The 25,827-nt window shown below is 42.5% G+C and overlaps 1 protein-coding gene across 6 annotated transcripts; it reads left to right on the top strand.

Moving 5' to 3' along the window:
- Positions 1–25,827, top strand: LOC132872706 (uncharacterized). 6 transcript variants are annotated; one of them, XM_060907702.1, is made up of 7 exons: positions 1–212; positions 13,034–13,078; positions 13,402–13,704; positions 19,460–19,750; positions 22,899–22,937; positions 23,044–23,315; positions 23,681–25,827. In XM_060907702.1, the coding sequence occupies exons 2-6, from the start codon at positions 13,036–13,038 to the stop codon at positions 23,274–23,276; spliced, it is 909 nt and encodes a 302-aa protein (XP_060763685.1). In that variant the 5' UTR covers positions 1–212; positions 13,034–13,035; the 3' UTR covers positions 23,277–23,315; positions 23,681–25,827. The 6 variants fall into 6 exon arrangements, with proteins under 6 accessions (XP_060763685.1, XP_060763689.1, XP_060763688.1 ...); XM_060907706.1 differs by lacking the exon at positions 1–212 and adding an exon at positions 271–312; XM_060907705.1 differs by lacking the exon at positions 1–212 and adding an exon at positions 462–644.

The raw sequence follows: 25,827 nt of genomic DNA, 5'->3' as shown, positions 1-25,827 counted from the left end.
AGTCCGCATGCTTAGCCGGTGATAGCGGATTATTTCGCCTTAAACTTTATAATTATTGCATGTGAACTTCCTGAACTGACAGACCCGTCTTCTGTTTTTGAACTTTGGACTCTTACGAAGACTTTCCTTGAAACTGACTCTTAATATCATCAAACTCCGATTCCGTTCGCCCACAACATCCGCCACGGGAGAGAAACGGCCCAGAGAGCAAGGCAAGTCCAACACAACCCTCTCATTACATCATTCCTGCAGCATTCAGGAAACTCTGTCTCTGCATCCTCTGAGCTGCTCAGGCTGTTCGGCATGAATGAAGTAAAACATTTTATTTTGTACACTTAGTCATATTTAACATTTAATTGTATAAAGAGTTTATATTTTTGTACTGTATTTAATATCTATGTATACATTTCCTGTCACGATATTCATTGATGGTGTAATTATTTTGACATGGTTTTGTCTTTTGTGTTACGTCCTATTATGTCACTTCCTGTTTTGTAAGAAGAGTTTACGAAGCGTTCTGATTGTCGCGTTTCTCAGTATCCAGACTAAAGTTGGAAGGTTTTAAGTCAAGACAACTGTAACATTCAGACGGGCGACTCAACCAAGTCCGCGAACCCTTCCTTACTCAACAAGCGGGAAGAGTGGTGCGTTTTTGTGGAATTATGATTTTGTTTACATCTTAAGTTTGTGTGTGAGAGTATATCAGGGATTAAAGTTCTCCGGCACCATGCCGGATTTCCGGTTTGTAGTGATTGCCCGTGGATTTAAAAAAATAATAAATCGAAAATAAATTGACGGCAATTAAAAAAAAAAAAAAAAATGACCGTCGAAATCCCTCTTGTGTTTGTCAGCCAATGGTAGTAAAGGAGCGCTCTGAAACTGACAGTATTAGCCAATCAGAAGAAGAATGGGGCGGGTCTAAGGAAAGCCTTTACCCCCTCCTCTCATTTCTTCCTTGCTTCGATGCGGTGCAGTGCTGAAGATCGACACGGAAAGTCACCTCGCGCCGTTACGGCTCCATTCAACGGAGAGAGGGTAAAAAAAATAAAATAAATGAACTTTTGTGTTGGAGAGAAGGGCGAGGGAGAGAGAGGGCTTTATCTGATTTAAGTTATCATTTTATGTAGTATTTAATGTTTTTGATGTTAACGTTCTATTGGTTTAAATAACATTTGTGTATTTAATTTGCCATTCTACTACTGATGTTCAAAGTTATTGAAATGGTGAAATTGTTAAATTATTTCAATTATTGAAACTTTTAATGCTCTCTAAATGCCATACTGAATTTCATCTACCTTTGTAACAGTTCACCTTGTGACTGTAGGTTAATTTATTACTTGTTAAGGACAACGCTGAGCACCAAAACTGGATATCAAAAGAAATGTGGTACATACAGGTGGTAGATATAGTAGATGCACTTTTGCCATCTTCTGGCCGTTTTTGGTATTGGATTTTCAAAAGTCAAATTTAATTTTCCATTCATGCAATCTCTGATCCCATGCCCCCACAAACCCCCTGGTATGGCTTGAAAATAAACACACAATCCAAAACACGTGCACACACACACACATATATATATATATATATATATATATATATATATATATATATATATATATATATATATATATTAGTTTCTTGCCTGTGTCGACAAAGTTCAGGCTCAGGATTTTTTTTTTGCTTTAATCCCTGGTATATGATTTAGCCTATTGTTTCTTTGTGTTTCTTTAGTTCTACGGTATTTACAGTGTCTACACGACAGTGTTGGTGTGCTTGTGTTTGTGCGTAATAAACATCAGTAAAACGGAACCTCGACTTTGCCTGTTGACTTAGGGACGGCATAGCGCATACTGCACTGAGCACATACTGCACTGCAAGCAGGGACTCCGGCAACTAACTATGAAACATGGCCGATATACTTTTCAATAGATTACATTCGTCCATCTTTTGACAGACAATACGAATAGCCAATGACAATGAGAGTTGCGCCGCGCTGAGCCAATCACGTGGCTGGAACAGAGCCGTGCCAGCAGCTAGTCGTGGCGTGTTTGTTTGTTTGTGCTGCTGCAGCCGTATAAAAAAAGAAAATGAGTGCTCCCTCGGAAGAAACGGCAGAAGACACAGCCCAAGGCGTAAGGGATGGCATTGTTGATGACCTTGTTGATAAGAAGGGCCCGAAAAGTTCGGTGGTGTGGAGGTATTTTGGTTTTTTGAAGTCCGACACGAAACAGAGTAGTGTGCACTGCAAATCGTGTCGAGCACATGTTCCGAACAAGACGGGGAATACCACTAATGTTTTTATCACCTGAAGCAGCGCCACCTGTTCGAGCACGGAGAACGCAAACTTTCACAAACACGGCCCGGAACAAGTGCTAATCTTCCCCCAGTAACACCGCCTGTGCAGCAGCAACAGGAGAGCAGAGAGTGCGCTTTATCCAGCGCCACGCCGTGTGGCAAAACAGCTCCGAGACACCGTGATATTACAGATGCAGCAGCTTCTGTCTGTCTGACAAACACACTGACCGCACTGAGACAGCACTGCACTCACTGGCAGTTCTCGGGCCTTTTTCTCACCATAAGCTGAGAACAGTTGAGCCGAGGTCTGTTTTATTTCTGTCTTTGAAACTGCACTGAGAGTAGAACACATTCTTTTGGCTATTTATTGTTCTATTTTATTGTTCTTAAACAATATTTAAAACTATATGAAGGAGAGATTTTGAAAATTTAATTATATTTTGATACTATTTTAATCATTTGACGTTGACAAAATAATGTCTGTTTTGTTTGTGTTCTCCTGTTAAACTTGAAAGATTTAAGTTTTAGGATTTTTTATTGATTTTGGAGTTCACGGTCAGATATAGGATTTTAATTTAAAATGTCTGTTCTGTATTTATCTGAAACAGTTGTATAGTGTTACATGTAGTGTTCAATTTTGATAGAAAATAAATATTTAATTAAAAATTAACCTTCTGATATCTTCAAATCTCAATTAAGAGTAACAGGGAACATTTTAAAATTCACAAAATAGTGATATTTGTTTTATACAGGGATGGGAATTTTCCGCGGAATTCCGCGGATTTTATCAACCCAGGGGTCATTTTTGTGAATCGTCTAAATCCGAGTAGAAAATATTTAGGGAGGTTAGGTATGTGTTGACCCGGTCAACCATCGGGAACAAGGCTCTGTTTACATCGGCAGTTCAGAACGTACACTGTGTTTGATTGGCCGTTGAGAGAGAAATATCGCAATTTGACCAATGGTAAACGAGCATAGATAGGAAAGGCCAAAATGTCACATGTAAGCTTCGTTCTGATTGGTTCTTCGCATTTCGCTTTCTTACTCATTCAACATGGCGCTCCACGAGGCCGGAGATTGAGGATGTAACAGCGAATAAGAGCTTCAAAATGGTGAAAATTATCACAAAAGAAAACGAATCGCTTATTCAGATTAGCTGCTGAAAGGAAAAAAACATCTCTGCAATGAAGCATTCCTAGAAAAAGAACAAGTACTTTGTAAATATGTTGAAAACTTAGTGTTGCTAGTTATATGTGATTGTGACTTTGGGAGCTGAGAGAACTGTTCAACAGGGAAATTGTGTTTCTGTTGAGACGAGTTCACTGCAAAAGAGCTAACTGCATTCTAGGGTTGGGCGGTATTACGGTAAGAAGGTATCCCGAGGTATCCAAAAGTACCAACGGTATCGGTCTCATTACCGTCATTTTGAAAAAATGTATAATATCTAAATAAATATGGAGTACATGAGGTCATAATATCTCATCTCATTATCTGTAGCCGCTTTATCCTTCTACAGGGTCGCAGGCAAGCTGGAGCCTATCAGCCTATCCCAGCTGACTACAGGCGAAAGGCGGGGTACACCCTGGACAAGTCGCCAGGTCATCACAGGGCTGACACATAGACACAGACGACCATTCACACTCACATTCACACCTACGCTCAATTTAGAGTCACCAGTTAACCTAACCTGCCTGTCTTTGGACTGTGGGGGAAACCGGAGCACCCGGAGGAAACCCACGCGGACACGGGGAGAACATGCAAACTCCGCACAGAAAGGCCCTCGCCGGCCCCGGGGCTCGAACCCAGGACCTTCTTGCTGTGAGGCGACAGCGCTAACCACTACACCACCGTGCCGCCCATAGGTCATAATATAAAATAATAAATTGAAGATCATCCCGAATAACTGTGTGATCGTATTTTCACCAATTCTATCAATTTCCTAAAGAAGTTCTCATCGCGTGCAGGGTTATTTATGTCGTTACCATGGCAACCCTGACATTTGGAGTCTGACAGAAAGCTTCGCAAGAGACTGAGACCGCGGTTGAAAGATGGCAAGTCAAGATAACGAGTTAGTGGCAAAAAAAAATACAACATCGGCAGTGTGGCAGTATTTTGGTTTCAAACCAAACGAAAAGGGAGAGCCAGCAAACACAGATGAAGCTGTGTGTAAAGTATGTAAGAAGACGGTCATGGCGCGAGAGGGGAACACCTCCAATCTGAGAGCTCACCTACGGATAAACCATCCATTGACGGCTTCAAGGCTGAGTTTGGCGGTTTAGCCGTTATAAAATAATATAACGTATGACATTTGGGATGTGGGTAATAAACGTTTGAAATGTCATCTACTGAAGAAACGGAAGAAAACATCGTAGCGTAAACTGTTAGGTTTCTGGTGGGAATTAGCAATGCGCTTGCTATCTTTGTTGGGTGTGTTAAACTGTATGGATTTAAGTGGAATAATTGTAAGGAGTTATGTGATCAAGGCAACGTTTTAAGCTAGGTAAGGCCATTTGATTATTAATTTCCCTGCCATGGCATGACGTGGGCCCATATGATTTTTGCCTTGTGCAGCTATCACGCATTTGAATTAGGTTCGCCTCATTTGCGCTGAAGAATATGGTTTATTGCGCAGTCTAAATGGACTTGGGTGTTGGTTGATTTTCTTTTCTTTTTTTTTATTTCCCATGCTTGAAAGGGTATGATCCTGCTCATCGTGTACTTTTTTTTTGATGGAGTAGGTGAAATAGTGCTGCAAATGGCGTTTCAACGCAGACATGTGTAAACGACAGTTGAATGCTATTTTCAAGATGAAGGAAGAGTTGCGTGATGCTTTGAAATATATCTTAATCCATTCATCAATGCACAAAATTCGCTTTGCTACTTAATCCATACCACAATGCACACAATTCGCTATGCTGCATAGGCGCAGGTCTGGACAAAGTCCGCCGGTATAGGCACACGTTACACAGTAGGCCGAAACAAAATATTTTTTTCTCGGTAATACCGTATACCCCGGGAAAACACAGAGACAGTTTAAAGGTATCAAAATTTGGATACCGCCCAACCCTACTGCATTCAAAGTAACAAACATTTACAGGATTATGTCAAATATTCTGTCTGTGTTTAATTTATATTCATCATTCCTTTCATTCTAGCATGAAGTTAAAAATTCTTTTTAGCTGAGCATTATTGAGACTATTTTTGTTTTAGTGTCCAAAACTCAAGCTTCTTTGGACTGAAAATATTATTCAACTGAGCAATCTGAGACCATTTCTAGTGGTCTAAAATGTATAAAACTCATTAGCTTCCGGGGGCCTTCGGCCCCCTGGACCCCCGACCAGGCTCCGCCCTGGACCTGGCTGGGGGCCGATGGCCCCCAGACCCCCGATTAAATTTTCAGCTGAAAATAGGCCTGGGCAAAAAATCGATGCGGTTTTAAAATCGAGTGGGCACGTGAAATCGATTCATTTTTTAAGAAACTCGAGTTTTACGGTTTATTTATTTATTTATCCACTGTCTATGTGTCGCTCATGTTTTATAGCCCACGGCGCAGGCATATCATTTTTTACATTCGCCAATGCACTATCCTTTGTCGTTCATGTTTCCAAGATCATGGTGCACGCATGTCATTTTTATATTCACCAATCCACTGTCCCGACATCAATTTCCAGGCCGCAAGCCCGCAGCGCACGCATTTTTACATTCGCCAAAGAACCCTCGAGGCTTTCCGTACACGTCCTGCAGTTTCTCTAGTTCAAACAAACATGGCGAGTGAAGACGATGAGAGAGGCTCCTGCCCAAAATAGGTTGTCTGAAGCCTGATGTTGTGGATAGGCTCATTTTTCTTGCGAAAAATGTTTAAAAAGAATGTCTGCACTAGCTTTTGAAATTTTTGCAACAAGAGGAAGGATTCACTACAGTATCCATACACACAGTATGCTTGCCCACTCTCTCTCTCTCTCTCTCTCTCTCTCATACACGCACATCTCTCATACACACACTCACACACACACAATTCTCTCTCTCTCTCTCTCTCTCTCTCTCTCTCTCTCTCATACACGCACAGCTCTCATACACACACTCACACACACACAATTCTCTCTCTCTCTCTCTCTCTCTCTCTCTCTCTCATACACGCACATCTCTCATACACACACTCACACACACACAATTCTCTCTCTCTCTCTCTCTCTCTCTCATACACGCACATCTCTCATACACACACTCACACACACACAATTCTCTCTCTCTCTCTCTCTCTCTCTCTCTCTCTCTCATACACGCACATCTCTCATACACACACTCACACACACACAATTCTCTCTCTCTCTCTCTCTCTCTCTCTCTCTCTCTCTCTCATACACGCACATCTCTCATACACACACTCACACACACACAATTCTCTCTCTCTCTCTCTCTCTCTCTCTCTCTCTCTCTCATACACGCACATCTCTCATACACACTCACACACACACAACTCTCTCTCTCTCTCTCTCTCTCTCTCTCTCTCATACACGCACATCTCTCATACACACTCACACACACACAATTCTCTCTCTCTCATACACGCACACACTCTCACACACACAATTCTCTCTCTCTCTCTCTCATGCACACACATACACACAGAGGCAGAGTCCCCCCCCCCCCCCCCCCCACACACACACACACAATTCTCTCTCTCATGCACACACATACACACAGAGGCAGAGTTCTCTCTCTCCCTCCCTCCCACACACACACGTGCACTTTCACACACATACAGTTCATCAAGAGTATTTTTTTGTTTTCAATTAAGATGTTAATGGAATGTTTGAAGCCTGCTGTTGCTGCTAGGCTCCTTTTCCTCACAAAGAATGTCTGCACTTACTTTTTTACATTTCTATTAAGATGTTTATGGAATGTTTGAAGCCTGCTGTTATTGCTAGGCTCCTTATGAAGAATGTTTGCACTTCTTTAAAATTAACAGTTGAGTTTTTTTATTGGATGTGTTACCTCAGGCTTTGGGCTCTTTAATAGCTCATTGGAGTGCGGGTCCATAAAACTACAGTGCACAAGCACTTTTTTTTGCTGAATACAGTTATTGAAGCCTCTTATGAAAATAAATGTGTTTTGGAAATACATTTACCGTGAGCAGTCATTTTATTTTGAAGGTGGTCATTGAATCGAATCATGAATCGTGAATCGAGTTTTTTATTAAAAAATCGAAGGTTTTTTTTTTGGGGTGAATCGCCCAGCCCTAGCTGAAAATACAATTTCTCATTCTCATTCCTGTTTATATTGTGATGTATCAATATCAACTGATATAAAAAATATCGTGATATGACTTTTTCCCATATCGCCCAGCCCTATATCAACATACTGATAACAATCAGTTAGATAAGAGCTGAGCCAGGAGAGGGCCGTTCCCTTCACTCCCACAACATTTTCTAGTCTATCCAGAAGAATGGAATGATCAATGGTATCAAATGCTGCCCTAAGGTCAAGCAACACAAGTAGCGAGACACAGCCCTGATCAGACGCCAACAGTAGGTCGTTTACTACTTTAACCAGAGCTGTCTCTGTGCTATGATGAGGTCTAAATCCTGACTGATACATTTCATGGATGTTATTCCTATGTAAATATGAGCATAACTGCTGTGCCACAGCTTTTTCAAGGATCTTGGAGATAAAGGGGAGGTTTGATATTGGCCGATAATTGGACAGCTGACGGATCAAGGTCAGGTTTTTTTAATCAGGGGTTTGATAACTGCTAGTTTAAAGGATTTGGGTACATAGCCAATCGTAAGAGAAGAATTTATTATTTTTAGAAGCGGTTCAATTACTTCAGGTATTCTCTGTTTGAATAGATGTGTCGGTAAGGGATCTAGTGCACAAGCTGAGGCTTTTGATGCCGAGATTAATGAAAGTAATTCAGTTTCTCTAAGGGGAGTAAAACATTCTAATTGCTGATCTGATAGTTATATTGTTAACCACAGGGTCACTTACATTGTCTGACCTTAAATTAGTAGTTTGAATTTTTTGTCGGATATTCTCAATTTTGTCATTAAAAAAATTCATGAAGTCGTTGCTACTCCATACTGCAGGTGTGCATGTGTTGATAGTGGACTTATTCCTGGTTAATTTTGCTACAGTATTAAATAGGAATCTAGGATTATTTTTGTTATCTTCTATTAGGGAGGAGAGATATGTTGATCTCGCAGCACTAAGAGCTTTTCTATACTTCAGGAAGCTCTCCTTCCACGCTAATTTGAACGCTATCAATTTTGTTTGACGCCATTTACGTTCCAATTTTCGAGTGGTCTGTTTTAATGTGTGAGTGTCATCATTATACCAGGGTGCTAATTTTTTGTCTCTGACCATTTTCCTTTTAAGAGGAGCTACATTATCTAAAGTATAGACCCTTTTCACATGACGTCACGACAAACGCGGCTGCCATTTTGGACGTGTACTACCAGTAGTTTACCACAGCCAGCATTGAGGAACGGCAGCAAAGAAAATGTTTGTTTTCAGCAAGACTTCCATCATGCCACTATATTGTTGTGCACCTGGATGTAGTAACCATCAACAAACAAGGCAAGGGTTATCATTTTATCAGATCCCGACGGAGAAGATGGATAGCGGCCATTAACAGATGCAGCCCTCGGCATACCAGCGCTTGTGTAGTGACCACTTTGTTGGAGGTAAGACAAATAAAATTAGCCAGAAAAGGCATTACATTGCTGTTAACATTCTGTGGCGGCGAGTGTGTAACCAAATAGGTTAAAATAACCCATTGTAACCTCTTTGTTCTTCTGTAGTAGCTATTGTTGACTAGCTAATGTCAACAACACAGTAGCTAGTATGTTACTGTAGCAATGTTTACGTTCAGTCATTTGGATGACTGTTAAAACCTTACAGTCTCAAGTTTTTCCTTTACTGGATTTACTAGTTTACTGTAATTATGATCCGGCAGCTATTTACACTGGATCCAGTGTAAATAGCTACCGGAGCCAACGTCCGAGAATTAAGCAGCGCGCTCTGGCTTGCTCCCAGAGTGTTCCGGCCGAGGTTCCGGAGCGCGCTCCGGCTTGCTCCCCCTCAAATTAAACAGCACTTTAAATTAAGGAGCAAGCCGGAGTGTGCTGCTTAATTCGAGGGCAAGCAAGCCAGAGCGCACTGCTTAATTTGAGGGAGAGCAAGCCGGAGCGCGCTCCGGAACCTCGGCCGGAGCACTCCTGGAGCAAGCCGGAGCGCGCTCCAGAACCTCGGACGTTGGCGTGTATGTGTATGGCGATGGGTTTTTAACGACATAGGTATACAGATCATGTGGGCCGAAGTCAGGTAAAGACGAGGGCTTCGTGTACTTCTGTACATCAGTGAACAATCCTGGTGGAAGCAGGTAAACGTCGTTCTCTAAGCCTGCTAACCTCAATTTTTGCAAATACCTCTCCCTCTGCTCGCCCTGTAAATGCCCTACGTCGCTGGATAGTGAAGGTGTTTTCTGCATCTTGCTCCTTTTTCTTATGTTTCTCGTTTGTCGCCTTCCTCACATTCAAACTGATTCGAGCCGAAGTCCACTACATGTCCAAAATGGCGGTCGCGTTTACGAAGGTCACGTGACTGAAAAGGGTCTATAGTGGAACATTGACTCTAAGCATTCAGTTGCCTGATCAAGTTCTGCAGGGGCTGACAGTGACCCAATCAGAGTTGATAACTCTGGGAGATCATTTATAAAGATCATTGTCTAAAGCTACATACAACAACTCTCTGCAGATAAGACAGTGTTATTTACAGATGGTTCAAAAACCCTGAGTCTGGACGCACTGGTGCTGCAGTAAATATCCCACAGTATGGCACGGCGATAAAAAGGAGAAGAGACCATCTTTCAGTGTACACAGTAGAGCTTGTGGCCATAATGCTCGGATTACTATGGGTGGAGGAAAACAACCAGAACAATACACTAATAGCAACAGAGGTTATCAGCACTCATGAGCATCAGGTCAGGGAAGTCATGGCGGGTTTAATTGTTCCTGCTCATGTAGGGGTGGAAGGAAACGAGGGCGTGGACATATTGGCAAAACAGTCAGTGAAATCACAACCAGTCCATCTGCAGATTCCATGATGTAAAGCTGAGGCGAAACCCATCACTAAAAGTCAAAGAACAGAAAAAGTATGGCAGGAGAACTGGGACACCAGAGATGCAGGAAGACCTCTCTACAATGTACAAAAGCGTGTGGGTGCTGGGAGAAAGGTGGGGAGAAACAGAAGAGAGGAAACCGTCATCACCTGTCTAAGAATAGGCCGTACAGCACTCGCGCTTTTTACCTGATTAAATCAGTTCACTTTATTTATTAATTAAATAAACAAAGGTGTTTTGTAACGATACAAAATCATTGTAGCGCGAGCTGGCAGAAATACAGCGCCTCTACTGGACGAACATGAAACAAAGCGCAGTAAACATTTGGTCTTGGTATTTGCACAGATCGACATTCCTTTTATCCGTAAAGCTGGAACATCCTCGGAGGAAAACACACGAAGTGCTCTTTTAGGTCGAACTGAGCTGAACAGCCACTTCAAGATTGAAGCAAAATCTTCTTAGAAAAAAGTAACAGCGCTGATTTCAGCAGGTTCGTTCACATGTAGCCTGTTGTCTGTGGGTCTGCTTCTGTACTTCAGGGCAGAAATTGGCTTGAGTGTTTTGAAGCTTGGTGGGGAATGGGGTCCGGGCCCGGGCCGTTTCTCGCTACTGAAGAGACCAGGGGCTCCGTCAGGTTTTCCTGGGGCGGAGTTTTATTTATTTATTTTAAGGGAGATTGGTATCGATAGATAGGTTGGGGAGGTTATAGCTAACTGTACATATTATCACCCACACACATTCAGAGGGTATAACATCTTTATTAATGATTTTTGCACTGCTCTGTTAAATTTATGTACTACAGTTTGTCTTAATGCTTCTTCATTATTATTATTATTATTATTATTATTATTATTATCATCACCACCCATCATTTCTCAGGAAACCGAGGCATGTGTCAATTGACCTAAATATCTCTAGTAAACTTTATCAGTTTAATAGAAATGTGTGGTTTCTGACTCCCATCTCTCTCCTTTCGGACCACAAAGACGCTCTGAGCTCCATTATTATATGACAACATCCACAATCCCAGAGGACGTCCCATCTCACAAGACCATGATCATATGTCTTCCAAGTTTCTCTCTCAAACACAAACACCATTTTCTCCAACACGTCCAGGCTCCGTGGACTGCAGCAGCTCATGTGTAGGATCTGGACAGCACGTTTAGATTGACATTTAATATTGCGAGGCAAAACAAAGCGATTTTATCCCTCTCTGTGACTGTCATACCAAAGGCTGGCTGCTTCTGCGTCGGCTACATGGAGCATTAAAACATGGGATTAAATGATGTCAGGACAGCTGTTGGTGTCTATATGAATACAGATTGTTGTCGACCTGCTCAGTAAACTCCGTCGGGGTAAACAGACCCCCGCTGTAGATATTCACCGGGACTTTTGAGCTCGCCTGGCTCACTAATCATACAGACCCGACACTGTAAATCCAACAGAACCAGCTACACGGAGCGGATTCTGTGCAGCAACAGTTTGACAGGTTACTCTGTTGATAGTCTGAACACACCCACGTGTACACACGCCCACGTACACACACTCACGCTCGATGACTTACCATCTGTTTACATCTTCAAAAACCCAACAATAATGGATTGTTTTTTGAAGTCGTCTTCCAGTCAGTTCTGAATGTTCTTCTGTTGGCGGTTACCAACAGTTTGATTGTGCAGCGCTCCGTTATGTCCCCCCTCCCCCCGTCTTTGGACGCTGCAAGTCAAGTTCCGATCTGTTCCAGTTGTTTTCTATCGCGCTCTCACTTTTTTTGAGGGTGAGAATGCCCAGGGTTAGACTCAGAATGCCCAGGGATATAGCCCTGAGCGATAGGGCCTAACGACACCACTACTCCTCAGGTTCCCCTGCTGAAGGTGCTGGGTTCAGTTCCCTCTGTGGCACAGCAGAAACCAGGGCTGAGGTTTCATTCACAATAAACTTCATCCTGCACATTTTACTTTAAGGGAAGCAGATGGAGGGTTTTTGTGACTTTTCTTTAATTATTTGTCAGTAGATCCATCAATAAATCCATAAATATATCATCCAATAAATCTTTCAATTTATTACAAAGCTTATTTCAGTTCATATTTCATAATTCGACACATTTAATAAAGGATTTTTCTGAAAAGGTTTATTGAAGGATAAATTGAAAATGAGTCTGAAGGAGAGTTTGAAAGGTTCAGGGGTTTGGGCTTCAGCTCAGGCGAGTTGCCTGGCCAATCAAGCCCAGTAATATCACAGTCAGCAAACCATTTGGTACAAGTTTTGGCACCGTGGGCAGGTGCTGAGTCCTGCTGGAAAAGGAAATCAGCATCTCCATAAAGCTTGTCAGCAGACGGAAGCATGAAGAGCTGTAAAATCTCCTGGGAGACGCTGCGTTGACTTTGGACTTGAATGAAGATTACTGCTAGAATGTGTATCTCCCTGTGTTCTATATTTCTATATTCTATAATCTCCACTCATCTCCCACTGCTCAGGAAATATGAGAGAAAAGGAATGATAAAATCTGAGAACTGAAAGCAGAATAATTCTTTCTTTTGCAGTTGATGGAGACAGAAATGAGTTAGCTGGTGTTTTAATGTGAATGATGTGTAACTGTGTGTGTGTTCTGTGTTTCTGCAGCCATGTGGAGCCACGCCCTTCTGTTCACTCTGCAGATTCTCACCAGTACGTTTTTCTCTCTCTGTAGTGCCACGTACACGTTTTCTGCACAGAATCCGGACTCTGACAGTCTGTATTAACCCTCCAACCATCACTGTGCTTTAACACACACACACACACACACACACACACACACAGATCTATCTGCTGATTTACACTTCTGTCATTGTCTTTACGCTAATTAACTTTCTGTTGTTTCTTTATTGATGTTTCCTGTGACAGGCTGTTGGTGTGTGTTAGCAGAACCGAACCGCTGGTTTGGGTTAATAGCCGATATTTAAAGGATGGGTTTTTAGTTAATGCTTTCTTTTTCTTGTTTCTCTTTTCAGTTCCTCCCTCTGTGTTCAGTCAGCGTTCTGTAACGGCTGAACTTCATCAGGCCGCTACTCTCCCCTGCGACTGGAAATGTTCTGGTTTGGTTAAATGGACCCGGATTCATCTACCAGGTCATGTTCTGGCTCAGTGTGATCAGACATCCTGCAGGTCCGAGAAGGGATTTAATATCTCCCATGATCAGTACCTGGAGGGGAAACCATATCTCACCATCGCTGCGGCTGATTACACTGCGAGAGGGATATACACCTGTCAGTGTGAGGGTTCAGACGTCTGTGACGTGCGTCTCTTCATTAAGGGTAAGTAAATATATTACGTTCATTATGTCTTCTTAAATCAAAATAATTAGACTCCGTTCAGACTGCACCCTGAAACGACCCATATCCAATTTTTTTGCCCGTATGCGACCTGTATCCGATTTGTTATTGACAATCTGAACGACACAGATCCGATTTTTTTCACATGCGACCCAGGCTGCTTGGATATGTGGTCCTAATTCCGATTCATATCCGATATTTTCACATGCGACTGCAGTCTGACCGGACAGGTCGCATTCATGCGACTTACACGTCATCAACAAGAGACAAACGTCACTATTCTGCGTTGGCTAATCCCGCCTCTTTGGTGGAAAACAACAACAATGACATAATGCGCTACATGAACAGGCGCGCACGCAGTCTCTCTCTTGCACTCCCTCGCGCACTCCGTCATATGTGCGATGCAGAAATTAATGTTTCGCGTGCACGCTCTTGCTCACTTGCTCTAGATTTCGGGAGATATTCTCCAATTTGTGGGCATCAGGGAGCCGCTATCAATATGCAGGAGACTCCCGGAACTTCCGGGACACTTGGGATGTCTGCACTAGACAGTGTTTATGTAGAGAGCATGCGCACTTCAATCAGTCAATCTTTCAACGGAGGTTGCTGCCACGGCCCCTCACTCACTCACTCTCTCTCACACACACACACACACACACACACACACACACACACACACAGCACACGGTGTGCTTATTACGTGTCAATTTGCGCATGCGGGACACTTTTGGGTCGTTTTCCATTCATATTGGAGATCGCATACAAGTCTCATATAATTGGTAATGTGAACGGCCTAACAAAAAAATCGGATTTCACAACAAATCGGATATGGGTCGTTTCAGGTTGCAGTCTGAACGTAGTGTTAGTTTTCTTTTGTTTCAGACATGTAAAAGTTTTTTCCTTTACCTGACATGTTTCGACGGTGTAACTTCCGTCTTCATCAGAGAGTCACCCGGATGTTGGTGTGTGATGTGCCTTTATAATCAGCTGATGTTACGGAAGTGTGACCTCCCTGTCAATATTGACAGGTCGGTCACGCCTCCCACTGTCAGGTCACACCTCCCCGCTACATTGGGGAGACAGGAAGGAGTTTTAGCATAGGAAAAAGGAACACAAAAAGGAATGTGAAAAAGAAACAGAACAGAGACAAACAAGAGCAATAAAAGAAAAAGCCACACAAGAGAACCTGAAATCAGCAATAACGGCCCACTGCAGAAGGGAAAATCATAATGGACTGGGACAATGCTCAGATCATACAGCAAGAGAACAACAGATACCACCGTTGGATTAAGGAGTCAATAGAAATCAGAAAGCGGAGCCCAAGAACAATAAACAGGGATGAGGGGGCGTACATGCTCTCCCACACCGGGAGCGCCGTCCTGAGGGGGCAACACTGACAGCAGGTGGCGTGACCGACCTGTCAATATTGACAGGGAGGTCACGCCTCCATAACATCAGCTGATTATAAAGGCACGTCACACACCAACATCCGGGTGACCCTCTGATGAAGACGGAAGTTACACCGTCGAAACATGTCAGGTAAAGGAAAAAACTTTTACATGTCTGAAATAAAAGAAAACTAATTATTTTGAATTAAAGGTAAGTGTCCTTCTTTCACGCTTCAGACTTCCAGGGATGTGATTTTTCCGCGAATTCACGGAATTCCACTTTTTTCACCTCAAAATTTGAAGAAAAATTTTCCGATTTTTCGCTCAAATATCCGCATTCATATCCTATTCGTTCTGACTTTCAGAAATTCTGTCATTGAGATGAAACGAGGTACGTGATTGGCCCATCGCTCTGTAACAACCAATGAACGCGCTTGTTAGATACCATAGCTGTACGTAAGCTCGCTTCAAACAAAGAGTTGAAAGATGGCAGCCTCCATGATCGAGCGTAAAGATGCAAATTGAGTTAAAGAAATCGACAGAATAGTGAAAAACAAGTTCCGCTGGGAATGGTTGGAGAAAGAGGTTGCTACAGACATTGGACATAATACCGTGAGACATTTGTTCAGGTCGGGGCGGATCGTCTCTCGCTCAGGGGCAGAGAGAGATGGCGTGCTTGCTGGAGCCCCTCTACGGATCAGCGTGTTATCTGTGAGTGTGGGGCGTTCGGTCACGAACAAACTCAGCTTTTTATGTGTGCGTTTTGTCCGACGTGGCAGAGCCGAGTGTGTTTGACAGGACATGGTTGTCTGGGTCGAGCTAGTGGCCTTTGTGTGTGTGTTTAGGGAGGTGAGAGGTTGGCTGACGGTCACCCGGAATGACTTCACGTACCGGCGCGCTGGGCGGAGAGGGAGGAGGAGATGCTGTTCATCATTTAGTCTGCGGAAATATTTCCACTTTGGGTGTAAAATGACTGGAACATTTGCTCAGGGAACAGACCCGACACCAGAGTTAGCTCCTGAGTTAGCACGGCTTGCTAGTAGCAGTGAAGTTCTGTTACTTTACACTCAGGCTTGTTGCTACTTAGCCATGTAGCTAGCAAGAGCTTTAATGCACCGCTTAAACACAGGTCTGTCAAGGCCATTTATTTATAATTTAATCCTATTTTGGAGCATGTATAGCTTCTTCTGGCTGCATAGGAAGTCAAAATATGTGTTGCAGCTGCCTGCTCTGGCTAACAGGCTAAGTGAAAGTGAGCGCTGTGTAGCTGGAAACGCCCCCTGTCCTGTTGCTCCACCGCGCTGATGAAGAGGAAATCTGTTGCGCTGAAGACCAAACCGCTCCATAAGGCATATAGAGTGCACTAGAGAGACGACAGGGGCCCCCTGTGTAGGGCACTTGTATAAATAAGAAGGAGGAAGTGATTTGGGATTGAGCCTTCAGTGTGTGTATATGGAGGCTACTATATAAAGTTGGTTTCGTTTTAGAGAAGTGTCAACATCATCTTGACCAGTGTTATCAGCCAGGTTGTTAAATTTATTTATTTATTATTTTTTAAATTGCTTTTTAAAAAAGTATGATGAATGAATGAATGAAATGAACTTAATTAAATTTACAACCAATGTAGATACATTACATTATTTACACATTACCGTGATATCTAAGGCATAATTAACAAAATTTACAGCAATAAAAAAAAATTAAGGGCGGCACGGTGGTGTAGTGGTTAACGCTGTCGCCTCACAGCAAGAAGGTCCTGGGTTCGAGCCCCGTGGCTGGCGAGGGCCTTTCTGTGCGGAGTTTGCATGTTCTCCCCGTGTCCGCGTGGGTTTCCTCCGGGTGCTCCGGTTTCCCCCACAGTCCAAAGACATGCAGGTTAGGTTAACTGGTGACTCTAAATTGAGCGTAGGTGTGAATGTGAGTGTGAATGGTTGTCTGTGTCTATGTGTCAGCCCTGTGATGATCTGGCGACTTGTCCAGGGTGAACCCCGCCTTTCAGAAATATGAGTAGAAATATTAGAGATATTGGCTTCTTCACAGACTTCTGATTGGATTGAATGGATTCAGCAAACACATTTTTTGTGAATGTTTAGTGAAAGTGATTTTTATTTTGGTATATGAAAATCCTCAAATGAGTGAACACTGTACAGCTCTGTATATGAGTCAATTTCACAGAAAACGTGTTTTTTTTTTTTTTTTTTTTTTGTCCGGACGTGTTTTGTTTACATTTTGAGATTTCTAAAACCTTTTTATCGTCTCGTATGATAAAACATTATCAGTTCTAGCTTGCATTTCAAAATTTGACTACTTTGGTTCATTGACTACTTTGTCCCCCCACCAGGGCGCTGCCCTGGACCCCCGGCTAAAATTTTCAGATAATTTCACCAGCCCCAAATCACATCCCTGCTCAGACTTCTTCCAGTTGGTCCTAAAGGTGCATCAGCGCCTCGTGTCATTCTGTTAGAAGGGCTGGAACAGAACGCTGGTTGTGTGTCTAACTGTGTCTGTGTTCCTTGTTGTTCCCAGCCAGCACTGACCCGGACACATTAAGAAGGTATTTGTGTGAAAAACAGAACTTGTTGCTAAACTGCACTGGACAGTCAGAATAGTAGTGAATCTAAAAACAATTAGGATCTCGTGAAAAAGTTCTCCCTTTTTTCATAATTTAATTAAAAATATTGAACTTTAATATCTTCTATGTTCATTACATGTAAAGTGAAATATTTCAAGCCTTCTTTTTGTTGTAATTTTGATGATTATAGCTTATAGCTCATGGAAATCAGAAATCCAGTCTCTCAGATTATTAGAATATTTCCTAAGATCAATCAAAACAGGATTTACAATCCAGAAATGTCCCACTTCTGAAAAGTCTGTTCATTTATACACTCAGTACTCGGTTGAGGCTCCTTTACCATGAATTACTGCTTCGAAGGGGCGTGGCATGGAGGCGATCAGCCTGTGGCGCTGCTGAGGTGTTACTGAAGCCCAGGCTGCTTTGATGGCGGCCTTCAGCTCGTCTGTATTTTTGGGTCGGGTGTTTCTCATCTTCCTCTTGACAGTCGCCCATAGATTCTCTCTGGGGTTCAGCTCATGTGAGTCGGCTGGCCAATCAAGCGCAGTAATATCAACAAACCATTTGGTAGAAGTTTTGTCACTGTGGGAAGGTGCTGAGTCTTGCAGGAAAAGGAAATCAGCATCTCCATAAAGCTTGTCAGCAGATGGAAGCATGAAGTGCTCTAGAATCTCCTGGTAGACGCTGCATTGACTTTGGACTTGATAAAACCCAGTGGACCAACACCAGCAGATGACATGGCACCCCAAATCATCACAGACTGTGGAAACTTCACACTGGACTTCAAACACCTTGGATTCTGTGCCTCTCCACTCTTCCTCCAGTTCAGTCTCTGGTTCAAGAGGGGCTTGATATGAGGAATGGGACAGATGCAGCCCCTTTCCTGAAGACGTCTGTGCGTGGTGGCTCTTGATGCACTGACACCAGCCTCAGTCCACTCCTTATGAAGCTCTCCCGAGTTCTTGAATTGACTTTTCTTGACGGTCCTCTCAAGGCTTTGCTCATCCCTGTTGCTTGTGCACCTTTTCCAGCCAGCCTTTTCAGCAACGACCTTCTGTGGCTTACTCTCCTTATGGAGGGAGGCGCTGACTGTCTTCTGGACAACTGTCGAGTCAGCAGTCTTCTCCATGGTTGGGGTTGTGTGGACTGAACTAAAACGAGAGATACACAGCATTTATACTGTTTTACTCAAAATTAAATGGTCTAATATTTGGAGACTTTTTTTTGCACTGTAGGCCATAATTATCAAAATTAAGAGAAAAATGCCTGAAGTATTTTAGTTTACATGTAATTAGTCTAGAAAAGTGACATTTTAAATTCTTAAATAACTGATGGAAATAATTGAACTTTTTCACGATATTGTAATTGTTTGAGATGCATGAGTATTCCTAATATAATAAAAATAGTTGTAGCTTAATTTTCAGTGTCTAAAAGTAACACGCACAGTATTAATAATGAAGAGAGCGCCCCCTGGCTGGCCGTCCTGTGGTTTAGTACCAGTGTTGAGTTGTGTTCCTGATCATCACTCAGTGTTGTCGTGTTCTCTGTAGCAGCAGAACCCCGAGTGTGTTCTTGTCTAATCGTTGTAAAGGAATATTTCTCTTTAGCTGTGTTCCGTTGTGTTGTGCTCATGCTGTGGTGCTGTTGCGTGTGGTTTTGTGTTTATAGTTTTATTTCTGTAGTGTTCTACACCACTGGCCCGGTGTAATGTGGGCATGAACCTCAACTCCACACGCTTTCTGCTCATATTTCTAATTTCCTCCTTTCCTCTCCTTAGCTGTGGAGGTGACCCGTGTGGTTACCCCAGGTGAGCCCATCGACGTGCTCTTACCCCTCAGTGACATGGTGGAGGTGCGTTTTAGTGCGAGCGACGCTCTACACCCATCACCCCTGCAGATCTGCACCGTGGTCAACGAGAGGATGGAGTGCAGTCCAGAGTACAGAGAGAGAGTGTCTCGCATCAACACGCTCCAGATTAAAGATGGGAATGCGTCCGACAGCGGGAACTACACAGTCCGGGACAGCGAGAACGATGAGACCATCACCGTCATACAGGTCCATGTGGGAGGTGAGAGAGTCAATCAGCACTCGCGCTATAGAGGTTTTTCACCCACGTGACCAAGTCATGTGATGCTGCCATTTTGGACGTCACGGCTCGAATCAGTTTGAATGCGAGGAAGGCGACAAACGATAAACATAAAAGAAAAAGGAGCGAGATGCAGAAAACACCTTCACTATCCAGCGATGTAGGGCATTTACAGGGCGAGCAGAGGGAGAGGTATTTGCAAAAATTGAGGTTAGCAGGCTTAGAGAACGACGTTTACCTGCTTCAGGGTGTCCGTGGGTCCTTAAAAAGTCTTAAAGTCTTAAATTTAATTGTCCTAAAATAAGGCCATTAAAAAGTCTTAAATTTCAAACCCCGTGGTCTTAAATTTTCAATCTTAAATTTATGGAGATTTTACTCAGTCATATCGTTAAAATGTGGTACACTTTGGATGGGGAAAAAGTTTAATTGTTTTTGATTCTCAGTTATACCGCGCAGGCTCCGAATCCACCGGTTGCTAGACACGCGCGTGCTTGACAACCACTCAGTGCCTGATCTGTTGTGTAAAGGCCAATTTATGCTGACAACGCAGTCCTCGCAGACGGTGTCGCAGACAGTGTCTGCGTAGCCCCCCCACCTTCGCAGACGCTCTGCGCGCACCTCCCAAAAATTGTGACCACCGCAGAAGCCTCGCAGACGGCGCCGCAGACAAGAGGGCTCTGATTGGTCCACTCTACATCCGCTGTACACGCACTTCCGCTTCCCTACTTTCCCGGTTTGTTTTGTTTTCACGACCGGCATTTTTAAAAACACGAGCGAAGATGGAGCAGCACGAAGAGCGGTTGATCGAGGAAGTGAGGAAGTACGGACATCTATACGACTCCAGTTCTAGTCATTATAAAAAAAAAAAGTTCTAGTTATTATAAGTAACCGGAGGATTAACACTCCACTAACCACACCCACCAACTACTCCTAGTGACTTCGTGCCCCCTTGCGTTGTGCCGGTGAATAACATCGCGCACGCCTATACTCCCCGCTCAACAATAAATTACAACTGTCTGCGAAAAGCTGTCTGCGAAAGCCTTGTTGCAAGAGCATGCAGAGGCCTTAAGTCCTATCGTGTGAGAGAGAGTGCAGCCCCGCCCCTCTCTGCTCCCTGAGTGCAGCCCCGCCCCTCTCTGCTCCCTGACTCTCCCCCTGATCAACGAAGTCGGCGGGGAATTTGTGGTTATTATCGGTACAAACGGCGCGAATCACAACTTAAATGAGTGCGGTTCAGTTTGACATTATTGTCAGTCCGTTAGATAAACATTTAATTTTATTAAAATCGAAAATTAGTATTTAGAGCCTGTGGGCTACAAAAATAAGTCATTAAAGTAGCGGGCTGGATTAATTGTGTAGTCGGCTGTATGGCGGCAGCCGGCGCTTGTGGAAAGCCCTGTCGAATCAGCTCTGCGCATGCGCCGTGCGGCACAAAAAAATGTCCGCCACCATGAAGGAAGGAGATCCGGAGTTTTCAAACATTTGCTTAAGTGTGAAATCGCAAAATGGTATTCTAGCGAACAACAAAATAGTAAAGATTCAGAAAAACAAATCATTCAGTGATCATTTTAATAGTGTAATTTCATCCGAACTTGGCCTAACGCTCGATTTAGAACTACAAAAAGTCCGTGTGTCGGACATTTTAAGTACCTTTGTAAAAGTTTTGCAAATGTTGCAGTCAGCATTTAAAATGCTAACTTACAGTTTTTGTACAAGTTTCAGTTGATTAAACTGTCATTTTATTAAATGTCTGCTTTTGTAATAAAGTACTGAAAGAAAAAGCAAACACAGCATTGCGATTTCTTATCCATCCATTAAAAAAAATCCCTCCCTCCCGACTGAATTTTTTTGCTCACCCGGTGGACAGGAAACGGATTTTTTTTAAGGATGGCCTTGGATTCAAACATTGTGACTGCATTCTGATTGTCACATAGTTACAAGTTTATCCGATCCTCCTTGTATTGTGTTCTGAGTGTGTGAATGCCTGTCAAGGAAAAGAAATGAAGTACTTTGTAGAGCTCTTTTGAAGTGTGGTCACTCCCAGCCTGCCCGAGCACGCTAGCTCAGTAAACTAGTAAATCCAGTAAAGGAAAAACTTGAGACTGAAAGGTTTTAAGAGTCATCCAAATGACTGAACGTAAACATTGCTACAGTAACATACCAGCTACTGTTGTTGACGTTAGCTAGCTTGACCTTCAAAATGGCGGACACCGGGGCGTCACGTGACCCTGTGACATCAGGTGAAAAACCTCAATAGAACTGTAAATAAACGTGATGTTTGGGAAACAGTTGTACTGAATAATGAATTCGATCCGGAGTCCAGCTTTAAACAGAAACAGACTGGGATTAAAACTGTACGAGCTGAGACAGTGTGTGTGTGTGTGTGAGAGAGTGGCACGCACTACCCACCAAATGCAGGTGAATTTACTCAACCTACCAGCCACGATGGTGGATAAATAAACGTAGCATAAGGAAGAAATAATGCAGTTGTAACTGAGGTGTTTGACGTTCCACAGCACAGACTGAATCACGAGTCTGCTTGTTCCACTCGGACACTAATGAGAAGATTTGTGTCCTCGTTAAAGACAGTTAAAGACCGTCTCCTCTTTAAAGTGTCCAAGTGAAACAAGACTCGGCTTTAATGTGGCAGCTTGAGTGTAAAATGCTCACGACTGACTGACCGTTAAAGAGAATTAGCTGAGGTCGAGCAGTCTGGGCTCCCACTGCAGCAAAGTGTTCCAAACCTCCCAGGAGACGCAGGCCAAAGAAGGGAAGGTCAAACAATATTTATTTAATGAGAAGTGGAGAAAAGACGACAACAACAGGGAGTCCTGTGAATGGTTCATGATTTTAATCTGCCCAGCTCCTCAAACACAACTTCCATCAGCTCAAACAGGAACGGGGCGGGTGGGTAAAAACCCCATCTGAGTGTGTGGTAGATCTCAGACTCGAGCAGCCACAGTGGCAGGAGAGTAATAAAGTTAATTTCCAACCCTGACACGCTCGCTGTCACAGGTACGACTTTATCTGCGTCTGGGTTTTACCTCTGCAGAATGTGTTAGCTGTTGATGTAAAGTTGAGATCCTGGTTAATGGTGTTCTGAATGTTCATGTTCTCTTCACCACTACAGCGAAGAAGACGGATGATGAAACCTCGCCTCCAGTGAAAGGTGCGTGTTCATCACAAGCTGTTTAGATTCCCTGATGGATAGGTGAGCTCGAGTTAATGACCTTGTGATTGGACTTGTTTGTGAGAGGTGTGTGTTCTGTGTTCAGGTGAACATGTGTACAGCAGCTGGACTGTCGGACTCGTGTTCTGTGTGGGTTTGGTGACTGGCGTTCTCCTGCGTCAGTTTGTCTGGCCGTGGATACTTACAGGCTGGAGTTGTGTCAAGAAACAAGGGCCAAAGAGTCCAGAGTGTGACCACCGTCCTCTGGGGAAGGACCACAACCGTCCTCTGGGGAAGGACCCCGATCCTCCTGAAACCACCTTGCTGAAGTCTGTATGAAATTTCTAAACAGGGATGAGTGTTTTGAAGAGTGTTTTGGTGAGTTTTACTTTGTTTTTGTATGTTCGAGTTGAATGAATGTATTACAATGTAATAAGCTAGCGAGGTGAAGCCTATGTTTATATTTGTTAAAACAGTTATTTAAGGTGTTTTCACTAGCTTCTGAATGTTAAAGAAGGGAAATGTAGGATAGATTATTCCCTATTCCTCGACATTTTGTCGGTTAATTTGTGCTTTTGAGTATTCGCTAAGCCCGAGTTCATTTTACGTTGCTATGGTGACAGTCAGTAGTGAGAGGAATAGTTTAGCATTCCTCTGCTATCGCTATGTAAAATTAGAGTATACAGTTTTACTGGTGAGAGGAATATTTATTTATTTAATGTGTTTTTATGGCCTGTGTGCAGGCCCCCGGGAGAGTTTGAGGACAGCTCGACGGATCGGACCCTTTACTATTCAGCGTTTGCGAGGCAGCATCAAACTGAACAATAATTGAAGTGGACACTAGGTGGCGAGCCTACCCAAGAGATTCTAACCCCTGCAAGGATTGAAACCAGCATTCCATACACGGTTTGACTCAAACTGAGCTATTCTTTGAATATTGACTGAGCTATTGAACAAATTGACTTGGACGGATCCATTGGACCGAAAAGTTAGTGTTGCAACACAGTAATCTATTGAGGGCCTTCAAATAGAATAGAAACTTGTGAAGTGTGAATGGGTGAATGTGTGTTTTTCCTTTTATGGTTTCCTGTCAAAGTAAACTGAAAGGCTAAACAATTAATCAAACAGAAGAAACATTTAAAATACTTACCTGTTAAAGAGAGAGCTAACTCAAAGAAAACTAGAAACGAATAGACTCAAATAGCTTAAACATAGCTAAAGCGATTGTTACTGAAATAAGCTATTCAGACTATAACAGATCGGTCAAGAAAAGCTAGAATAAACCCATATTCAAACTTATTTAAATTTATTCAACAAGAAAAGATTAAACTCCTAGGACTTATTTAAATACACATTTTGCACTGCAAATATTTATTGATCTATTTATTCATTTATCTCTTGTACTGTGAATATTTATGTGCTTCTCTGGTTTTTTAGTTCATGGAGTTTTACCTGACTCAATGCTTTCTGTTATGCTGTTGCCCATTATTAAAGACAAGGCGGGTAAGATAAACTCTCTGGATAATTACCGACCCATAGCCTTAGCTAACATACTGTCAAAGGTCTTGGAGAGGATTTTGCTGAATCAGTTGGAGGAGGTTGCTGTGACCTCGGACAACCAATTTGGCTTTAAACCTAAACATGGCACTGATGTGCATTTTTGCACTAAAAGAGATCCTTGATCTGTATAATAGGCACAACACAACCATTTTTATGTGCTTCATTGATGCTTCTAAGGCCTTTGATCGTGTAAACCATGAGAAATTGTTCTTAAAGCTACTAAATAGAGGAGTTCCCAAGGTTCTAATTAGAATCTTAGTGTACTGGTATGGGCAGCAGTCTATGTTTGTGAAATGGGGTAACAATATGTCTGACCCTTTTAAAGTTGGAAATGGAGTCAGGCAGGGGAGTTTGTTGTCCCCTTTTCTCTTTAACATATATATATATATATATATATATATATATATATATATATATATATATATATATATATATATATATAAAATATGAATGGTCTCTCAACACTTCTAAACAGCTGTAGAACAGGCTGCATGATTGGTGACCGCATCAATCACCTGATGTATGCAGATGATTTGGTGATTCTGTCCATATGCAGTGCTGGGTTTCAACAGCTGTTGAGAATATGCTGTCAGTATGGCTATGACTTCGACATTAAATACAATGCCAAGAAGAGTAATATAATGATTATTAGAAGTAAAGATAAGAAATTGCCCATTCCTAATTTTTTCTTGTCTGGTATAGCTCTCAGCATATGCAGTGAGGCTAAGTATCTGGGCCATTACATAACTGATGATTTGTCTGATGATTGTGATATCTATGGACAGTATTGAATGGTATATGCTCAAGCTAACATGCTTATAAGGAAATTTGGAATGTGTTCATCCTATGTTAAAGTAGCACTTTTTAAAGCATTTTGTATGCCGCTGTACACTGCCCATCTGTGGAGGAGATATAAGAGTAGTAGCATCCATAAGCTCTATGCGGCATATAATGATGGAATGAGGCTGTTATTAAAGTGCCCAGATGGAGTAGTGCTAGTTATCTTTTTGTGCAAGTTGATGTCCCCACATGTCCTGCTGTACTCAGGAATCTTATGTACAGATGTATGTGTAGGTTAACAGCGTCTAGCAATGGTATAATTGTAGCCTTAGTGAATCCTGCAATGAGTGCAGTTAGATTTACTTCCACATTGTGGAACCATTGGAGATGCAGTATTGTATGTGACAACTTGAGTTTTCCATGGATGTCTATGACTTTTTTTTTTTTTAAGTTTATTTTTTACTAAATCTATAATGTTTGTATGTCTTTATGTAGTTATGTATCTATGGACCACTCTTGTGTCTGAAATAAAGGTTGATTGATTATTGAA

Source organism: Neoarius graeffei, chromosome 24 (genome assembly GCF_027579695.1).
Source record: "Neoarius graeffei isolate fNeoGra1 chromosome 24, fNeoGra1.pri, whole genome shotgun sequence".
Taxonomy (NCBI): Eukaryota; Metazoa; Chordata; class Actinopteri; order Siluriformes; family Ariidae; genus Neoarius; species Neoarius graeffei.
This window is presented reverse-complemented; position numbering and strand designations above follow the sequence as displayed.

Excerpts from the sequence above, each read along its gene's own strand:
- LOC132872706 (XM_060907700.1), top strand. The coding sequence starts at position 8,930 with ATGCAGCCCTCGGCATACCAGCGCTTGTGTAGTGACCACTTTGTTGGA. Across the intron at positions 8,979-13,033 it reads TAGTGACCACTTTGTTGGAG|CCATGTGGAGCCACGCCCTT; the intron begins GTAAGACAAATA and ends GTGTTTCTGCAG. Across the intron at positions 13,079-13,401 it reads CACTCTGCAGATTCTCACCA|TTCCTCCCTCTGTGTTCAGT; the intron begins GTACGTTTTTCT and ends TTCTCTTTTCAG.